Here is a 9,820-nt window from a genome sequence, read left to right on the forward strand (position 1 = left end):
TATATTAAAAGATCATTCTTTAAAAAAGAAATGGGGAGAAATAGGACAAAAGCATTTCAACCTTTAAAAATAAAATTGGCTTCAGAAGTCTGATGTCATAACTACAGGTGGTCCAACGGTTCAGGTTTTTAAAAATCTGTCATATATCAGACTACTGCCTCTTTTCCTCTGGGTTCTCTGAAATCTGAAAAAGAAAGCATGATGTTACTCGAGAACAAGTCAATTCAGTTGCCACATTCAAGAATGTTAATATACTAAACACAATACAATTCGCTTTTTAAAAAAAGTTGCTGAACACAAAATATTCTAACTATGATTAAAGTATCGTTAAATTCTGATTATTTCATTTATTTTTTAAAATCTATTAATGCTTCAATATAAAAAAAATCACTATGGCAGGGGTGTCCGATTTTATCTCCAGCCCTAATTAAACACACCTGAAGCAGCTAATCAAGCTAATCAAGGTCATTGGGATCAATGGAAACTTCCAGGCAGGTGTTGGAGCTAAACTCATGACTTCATGAAGAGGAACAAACACCTATGGGCTATAGCCATTAAAGGGGGGGTGAAATGTTCATTTTCACTCAATCTCCTGTTAATCTTGAGTACCTATAGAGTAATATTGCATCCTTCATATCTCCAAAAAGTCTTTTGTTTTATTAAATTTTTAACAGAAAGATAGACTGTACCGAGTCTTTCCGGAAAAAACCGAGCGGCTGGGGGCGGGCCCTGTGGGCGAAGCTTAGCTGTGCTAACGCGCCAAGCTAGTGACAACACACAGAGACATTTGTTCAACAAACAGTTTTACTCACCGTCCGGTTCCAACGCACGACCGCGAACCTTTATCATTGTGACTGCTCGATCCTTAAGCATTAGACGATCTGCAAATCCGTCGATATGGGCTTTGTTTATAAAACAATCATCGTCGAAATGCAGGGAACAAACAGTCTAACAGTTACACAACTCCGTTTATGCTCAGGAAAACAAACTCCATCCACGGGTTCCTTAACGCTGGGTTCTTTGGGAATATGTGCAGGGTTGTCTTGCCCTGGCAACCAAAAACACACTTCTTTGGTGACATTGACTTCCCAAAAGCCGGGCAGGGCGCTTTGATGGCGAACTGCTTTCACTCTCTTGCTCTAGTCTACGAGTGCGCGCGCGGCCGCAATCTTACCGGAGAAGTGCCCTTAGGACCCATATAAGGAAATTCCGCCCTATCTTACGTAAGACAGAGCCATACTCGAAAAAAACTTTCCGAAACTTGTGACAAACCGGAAGGAGTATTTTTGGAACAAAAATACTCCTTCAAATGTACAACTTAGTTTTTGAAACTTTGTCCATGTTTAGCATGGGAATCCAACTCTTTACCAGTGTAAAAAACTCAGTATGCATGAAATAGCATTTCACCCCCCCTTTAACAATATCTCAGTTCAATTTCTGTGAAACTACATAGCATTCAAGTAACACGTTTATCTTGTAGATTAAAAGAACTTTGGTTTTTACAATGAAAATTTCTTTAAAGGGATGGTTCAGCCCAAAATGAAAATTCTGTCATCATTTACTCACCCTCAAGTTGTTCCAAACCTGTACGAGTTTCTTTCTTCTGTTGAACACAAAAGAAGATATTTTAAAGAATGTTGGTAACCAGAAAGTTGACGATGGCCATTGATTTCCATAGTAGAAAATAAATACCATGGAAGTCAATGGCTACCCTCAACTGTCTGGTTACCAACATTCTTCACTCTCTTCTTTTGTGTGCAGCAGAAGAAAGAAATTCATACAGGTTTGGAACAACTTGAGGATGAGTAAATAATGACAGAATTTTCATTTCGGGATGAACCATCCCTTTGAAGCTGCAGATTCACCTTATGTAGAACTTAATCTCTTCAAATATCACAAAATAAAATAGCCATGTCAGTCACTTTCTTAATAAACACAAGATGTTTTTTGTTATTGTGTTTCAGTGGAAATTTCTCAAATTTAATACAGATTCAGGAATATGAATGATTACCTGATTAAGCAGTGATAAGGCACAGGATATCATCAAGTCCCAGGTCAGGTGATTATGCTGTCGACAACAACTCGGTGTATAATCAATGTCAGCATTATCGGGGGGGGGGGGTGTGTGCTTTCTATTTATTTATTGTCCATCTTCGTCGGCCTTCATTCCTACTAAAGGAGCATTGTGCTCTGCATGCAAGCACTGATGGATGCAAGACATGGGCTATGTTTGCAGTGTAACTTTCTTGCTCATGTTCATGTCTTCTGCACTTCAAGAAATGTGTTAAATGACGTTAGAACTTTATTCAGGAAATTCGTAATAAACTTTACTAAAGTAATGTGCATTTTTTAAGTATGTAGATGCACCATTGTTTGAAACTGTGCTAGAGAAGTCATGTAAGTATGTCAGGTGCTTCAACAAACCAGACTTCTGTATAGGATGCACCTATGTTTTCTCTCTAATGAGGAAGCATTACACTACTGAGAAGTGCACATGAGAAGTGCACATGCAAAACCAAAATGGGCGTTTACCAATCAGTGGCCAAATTCAAACTACAATAAATGTTTTTCAACCATTTTTCAACAGACTTGCTAAACCACCCCACCCCTAAACCAAGCCCCCAATGGATTAGAGCAAATCAGGTAAAGCGGTTGAAAATGCCCATTGTGGTTTGAAAACGCCCCACTGATAGACAAACACCCACTAGTGTTCTGCAGAGATACCTGCCTGTATGATCTTGTGCTCATCAACTACAAATCACTGTTAGTTCAATGTCACTGTCTCCACCCATGTGTGCTGTTGGCTTTCATCAAAATTTCAATGCTGATCCAACACACTTTAAACACTGAAATGTCAATCTCAACCAAAATATGGTTTGGATCAAAACTCAACATTGTATTAATGTTCCCATGCTATCTGTGCGATTTATTTCAACACTTTACTTACTTGGAAAATTAATGTATGTTAGTAGATTTAGTAACAATAAATAAAATGCAAGTAAAAAGCATGCTAAAAACAGAAATACATTATATGCACCATTGTTTGAAACTCAGAGAGTTCATGCATGTCAAACACACAAGACTTCCGTATAGGATGCACCTTGTGTTTTCTCTCTAATAAGGAAGCATCAATTAACTACTGAGAAGCCCACATGCAAAACCAAAATGGGCGTATACCAATTAGTGCCAACTTTTAGTGCAAACTACAATTGGTTTTTCAAAAGACTTGCTAAAATCATGAGGGCCCACCCCTAAACCAAACCCCCAGTGTATTAGAACAAATGAGGTAACACTATTGAAAATGCTCATAATGAACTGAAACGCCCCACTGATTGGGAAACACCCAGTAGTGTTTTGCACAGATACATGCCTGCAAGATCTTGTGCTCATAAACTAAGACTCACTGTTAGTTCAATGTCACTGTCTTCAACCATGTGTGCTGTTCCCTTTCATTAACATTTCAATGCTGATCCAACACACTTTAAACATTGAAATTTTGATGTCAACCAAAATGATGGTTTGGATCAAAACTCAATATTGAATCAATGTTACCATGCTGTCTGGGATACTTTCAGTGCATACAGTATACAATTTATTCACCTTACTAGTGTAAGTTGTCATTACTTAACCCTGTGAAATATTATATTACCTCTAGGGATGATCTCATTGGCAAATAATCTATTTGTATTTTTATTTTGCTGAAACTTGCTGCTATGCTGAAAATTGCTGCTATTTTACACATGTGTGTGCAGGGTGTGTGTGAGTGTGTGGGGAGAGAAAAAGTGAGAGTGCAATGTATGAAAGGGATGGGGGATGTTTGTTTGTTTAATATATATATATTAATTAGCGCATTTTATTATTTTATTAATTATTTATCTTTTAAAAGCACTGATCTGGAGTAGCACTTGTAATTTCGTTGTGTCAATACACTGTATTTATGCAATGACAAATAAAGCTTGAATTGAATACTATACTTTATGTAATTGCACAATTTGTTTACTTTGTTACAATATACTTTTTTTCTGTAACTGCATGCTTTGGATTCTGTGTTCTTCATTTTTTGATGTAGTGTTTAATGAATGATCTGTAGTATTTATAATATTGACTCGTGTGTGTGTGTGTGTGTGTGTGTGTGTGTGTGTGTGTGTGTGTGTGTGAGATCTGAGAGCATTGTTTGATTTTGAGCAGATAAAATGGTTTTGAGGCAATTGTTTGATTTTGCCAGAAGAGTCAGAGATTCTCTGAATGTGGTTTGAAAATTTGGTTTTGTGTTTAAGGTTTTGATAAATTGAGTTATGGTTTCACGAAATGTGTTTTAGCAATTCAGAAAAACTATTATACACAAATTCTACCCTGTCAAACATTTCCTTAGTTAGTTTAAGAAAGACATTGATGTTAGTTGCTCTTTTTGGAACAGTACCCCACATTTTCTGGCATTGTAGTCATGTGGAAAAGTTATGGTATGATGTGTCTATGTTTATAAGGAAAAGATACTCTTTCATTTTGTTTTGCATTTTGAAAATGTAATTTTTGGATTATTTGTGAATAAGGCTTTTGTAATTAATCTGTTAATTTTATTGGTCAAACTTCACATTCACAAGTGTAAGTTTTCTAACAAAAAGCCCCTTTTCTTAGTAATCCTCAAGGAATTTGAAAATTACTTTTCTACTATTCGAACTAGTACTCATAGAAAAGCTATTAAGAGTGCGTAGAGTATTTGGTGTGTTCTTTTTAGTGTGTGTGTGTGTGTGTGTGTGTGTGTGTGTGTGTGTGTGTGTGTGTGTGTGTGTGTGTGTGTGTGTGTGTGTTCTTTGCTCCCCTGGCTCCAAAGTGTAAGTTGTATCATTTTGTTGTTGTTTAAAGCATAACATTTAAAAAAAAAAAAAGGGACAAAGCTAAAAATAAAAAGTACCTGCATCCTGTAGAAAAATCTCCATCTCTGGATCCTTGTGAATCAGCCATGAAGAAGCTGCAGGAGAATCTGATGAGTTTGATCTCCTCCACTGACTCTGAATGAAGAAACATTCACACACTAAATTAAATGATTAAATGATAAAGCAATCTTCATAATTTAGCTGAACATACAGTCAAACCAAAAATTATTCAGACACCAGATTTAATTTTGATTTTTTTTTTTTATATCTACACTATAGTTCATTTATGTAATTGATGATAGAAAAATAAAGTAAACTGTGACATTTTATATACAAAAATTCTTCATACAGTGACTACCAGTAAAACTGATATAAATTTGGGACCAAAAATTATTCAGACACTTTGACCTGACCATGTGTTTTTTTTTTCTTCTTTAATTGCTAATGCGCCCTTTTTAAATTACAGACTGAACAAATTTGCTTGGTAATTGGTTGAGCTAAATTGCTATTATCTAATTGTGTTGTTAAATTTAGCAGCTAACAGATATTCAACATAATTCATCTGTGAGACAGTCTAACAGAAGGACGGACAAAACCAGTCAAATATCCACTGAGTTCATAACTCTGAGTTCTTGTCATATTTTATTACCATTTTCTAAACTATAGCGAATAAACTGTGATAGTGTGAGAAATGTTGAAGGTTTCTGAATACATTTTGATTTGAAACTGTGATAGTGTGAGAAATGTTGAAGGTTTCTGAATTTTTGTGAATATTTGGCGGTAAAAAAAAAAAAGGATAATGTGACTGCGTTAACTCAAGCTCAGTAATCATGTTTACATAGGCCTATGCTGTTAAACTTATGAAGAACCACAGACACGAAACACAAAAGAAACCTCGAAATGAAATAAATCCTTTCGTATCAAACAATCACGTAGGGTAGGTAGGAATTGTCTAAAAAACTTCTTTTCCAAATTTGTTTAAACTTTATTTATATATCAATACATAATTAAAATGTAAGTACTCTGAAAAAGAAAGTATAAAAATCGAGTGTCTGTAGACCTCTCACGACTGTTTTAAAGACAGCTCATTATTTCCATTCACTCCACCCTCTCCCTTCTGGGCTCCTTCCAAAGCCACGCCCCCAAAACACATGAACGCGCGACTCCGACCGCTGAGCTGGACCAAATTGTCTCTGGCTGGACGCATTATTTACCTGAGACGAGCGGAGAGGAAGGAGCACAGTGCATGTAGTGACATCATGTCAGAATCACATGTAATAAAAAAAATCTAACTTTATCATTATGAATATAAACAAATAAGATGTATTTTAGTACTCACTATCAAGCTAGCATATTGATATTGGTAAAGTTTAAAATATTTTTTTTTTGATTCGCTAACGAGCTAGTTATATCTATACGGCAAAGCTAAAAACAGCATTGCATTGATACACGTTTTTCCATTACCATCAGTTACACTGTGATGAAGATGAATTTCGTGTAAGATTCATAACATATATGGTGTTCTGCATGTAAGAGTTTCCATGATGAAAGCATTGTTGACTCTGATGAGGACTACACTCCAGAGACAATATACCGCATCGTCAGCTCGAGGACAGGTCCGGGGTCGAGGGCGAAGCAGAGGAGGTCGTGCAAGAGGCCGTGCAACTAGGGTCCGAGGATATTGACACGCGTTTTATTTCTTTGTTTATCCAAAGACTTTTTGTTCATTACCTTTTCTAGTACTGTCTTCCTTTTTTGCCTTGTTTGCCTTCGCTAACTGCATATGCCAGTAATGTGAATTTTGATTGCTCTTTCTCTGCCATTGTTTTGCTATTCCTAGGTTCCGTGCCTGTTGAATTCCTCAAATCAAACGGGTTCGCGCAAGTGGGCAGATCCTGTGTGGCAAAAGGGTGGTTGCCATGGTTGCGAGAGAGTGACAGTCGCCTAAGCCAATCCTTTGTTTCGTCCTGAATGGAAATAATGAGCTGTGTTTAATGCAGATTAAACGGTCTAGAGTCACTCGATTTTTATACTCTTTTTTTCAGAGTACTTACATTTTAATTATGTATTGATATGTATAGAAAGTTTAAACAAATTTGGAAAAAAGTTTTTTATACAACAATTCCTACTACCTTTAAATGTCCTCCAGAGATTCATATGAATATGAAGAAGTCACCACACATGAACACTCACCTTGATCAAACTTTTACAAGATACAGGTTCTCAAATCCTCCAGCTTTAACATCATAAAGATACACGGACATTCCTGCGTAAACGTTGTTAAACACATGCTCTGTTTTTCTCCTTAAAATGGCGACAGGTTAACTATATCCTTTCACTTTGTATTTGTGACGAGAGAGAGAGAGAGAGAGAAACGGGTCAGTAGTATCAATCATAGACTATATATAAAAAAATCCTTTTTCTATTTTTTTTTGTATCAATCCTTTATTTTACTGTCTATGGTATCAATCAACTTCTCTCTCTTTCTCTGAACTCTGAGAGATAAAAGTCTGATCCAAACACAGACCCAGAAGCTCGTCAACAATACCATGCAAGTATTAACATGCATTTGGATGTTATAAGACTAATAATAAAGTCAAGAGATATGTTGTGGCTATACATCGCCCTCTGCTGACAGAAATCAAACAAACAATAATAATGTTTTTTTTCTTAATGCGACCAAATTTCATTAAAGGTACAGTTGCGTTAACCCAAAAATTTAAATTCTGTCATTAATTACTCACCCTCAACGCAACTTCCACTCAGAAAGTAAATAAGTATATAATACTGACTGATGGTTGATTTCTGTGAGTTGTTCTGTAAATGAATATGTCATTCATAGGGTTCTCAGATATTTTTTTTTCTTTGTTAAAAACACTTTTGAAAATTACAAATCCTGTCCTTGTCCTCAGCCAAATAGGAGCAACAGCTTTCATAGTTTTGTTATGCTAAAAACTGTTATTTAGGGGAAAAAACTCCATCAATAACAAGTTTAACTTGTTATCATTCACTACAATTGATTAAAAACATCAATTGAAATTATACATACATTATACAAATAAATACTATTTTACCAATAGTAAACTATTAGTTTTTACTATTTACTATTTTACAACTTTCCCCATGTTTTCAGTCAGTCCTGTCAAGTTTACATAAAACTCTAGATAAACTTTTCATTATTAAAGTATCCCATAAGTCGATAAAGTTTTGAATACGGATATTTTTCTGACACGAACGCATCGCTTCGCTTCAGAAGGCCTTAATTAACCCCCGGAGCCTGTGGAGCACTTTATGACGGATAGATGCACTTTTATGATGGATAGAGGCACTTTTATGATGGATAGATGGACTTTTATGATGGATAGAGGCACTTTTATGATGGATAGAGGCACTTTTATGATGGATAGATGCACTTTTATCATGGATATATGCACTTTTATGATGGATAGAGGCACTTTTATGATGGATAGAGGCACTTTTATGATGGATAGATGCACTTTTATCATGGATAGATGCACTTTTATGATGGATAGATGCACTTTTATGATGGATAGAGGCACTTTTATGATGGATAGATGCACTTTTATGATGGATAGAGGCACTTTTATGATGGATAGAGGCACTTTTATGATGGATAGAGGCACTTTTATGATGGATAGATGCACTTTTATCATGGATAGATGCACTTTTATGATGGATAGATGCACTTTTATCATGGATATATGCACTTTTATCATGGATAGATGCACTTTTATGATGGATAGATGCACTTTTATGATGGATAGAGGCACTTTTATGATGGATAGAGGCACTTTTTATGATGGATATATGCACTTTTATGATGGATAGAGGCACTTTTTATGATGGATAGAGGCACTTTTATGATGGATAGAGGCACTTTTATGATGGATAGAGGCACTTTTATGATGGATAGATGCACTTTTATGATGGATAGATGCACTTTTATGATGATAGATGGACTTTTATGATGGATAGATGCACTTTTATGATGGATAGATGCACTTTTATGATGGATAGAGGCACTTTTATGATGATAGATGGACTTTTATGATGGATAGATGGACTTTTATGATGGACAGATGCACTTTTATCATGGATATATGCACTTTTATGATGGATAGATGCACTTTTATGATGATAGATGCACTTTTATCATGGATATATGCACTTTTATGATGGATAGATGCACTTTTATCATGGATATATGCACTTTTATCATGGATATATGCACTTTTATGATGGATATATGCACTTTTATCATGGATATATGCACTTTTATGATGGATAGATGCACTTTTATCATGGATATATGCACTTTTATGATGGATAGAGGCACTTTTATGATGGATAGAGGCACTTTTATGATGGATAGATGCACTTTTATCATGGATAGATGCACTTTTATGATGGATAGATGCACTTTTATGATGGATAGAGGCACTTTTATGATGGATAGAGGCACTTTTATGATGGATAGATGCACTTTTATGATGGACAGATGCACTTTTATGATGGATAGATGCACTTTTATGATGATAGATGCACTTTTATCACGGATAGATGCACTTTTATGATGGATAGATGCACTTTTATGATGGATAGATGCACTTTTATGATGGATTGATGGATAGATGCACTTTTATGATGGATAGATGCACTTTTATGATGGATATATGCACTTTTATGAAGATAGATGCACTTTTATGATGATAGATGCACTTTTATCACGGATAGATGCACTTTTATGATGGATAGATGCACTTTTATGATGGATAGATGCACTTTTATAATGGATAGATGCACTTTTATGAAGACAGATGCACTTTTATAATGGATAGATGCACTTTTATGATGGATAGATGCACTTTTATCATGGATATATGCACTTTTATCATGGATTGATGCACTTTTATGATGGACAGATG

At 35.5% G+C, this 9,820-nt stretch overlaps 1 protein-coding gene across 3 annotated transcripts in view; it reads right to left on the minus strand.

Moving 5' to 3' along the window:
- The window catches only part of LOC307167416 (NLR family CARD domain-containing protein 3-like), a 40,765-nt gene extending 33,340 nt beyond the window's left edge, over positions 1-7,425 (minus strand). The window contains exons 1-3 of one of the 3 annotated variants that reach the window (XM_079886504.1): positions 7,068-7,364; positions 6,606-6,841; positions 4,913-5,009 (exon numbers count right to left, since the gene is read on the minus strand). In XM_079886504.1, coding sequence (XP_079742630.1) covers positions 4,913-5,009; positions 6,606-6,657 — 149 coding nt within the window. In that variant the 5' untranslated portion in view covers positions 6,658-6,841; positions 7,068-7,364. Of the gene's footprint in view, positions 1-4,912; positions 5,010-6,605; positions 6,842-7,067 lie in introns of all 3 variants that reach the window. The other 2 variants (XR_013822777.1, XM_079886505.1) reach the window with 2 other exon arrangements.
- Between the last annotated feature and the right edge of the window lie 2,395 nt (positions 7,426-9,820).

This window comes from Squalius cephalus (genome assembly GCF_949319135.1).
Source record: "Squalius cephalus genome assembly, chromosome: 11".
NCBI classification, from domain to species: Eukaryota; Metazoa; Chordata; class Actinopteri; order Cypriniformes; family Leuciscidae; genus Squalius; species Squalius cephalus.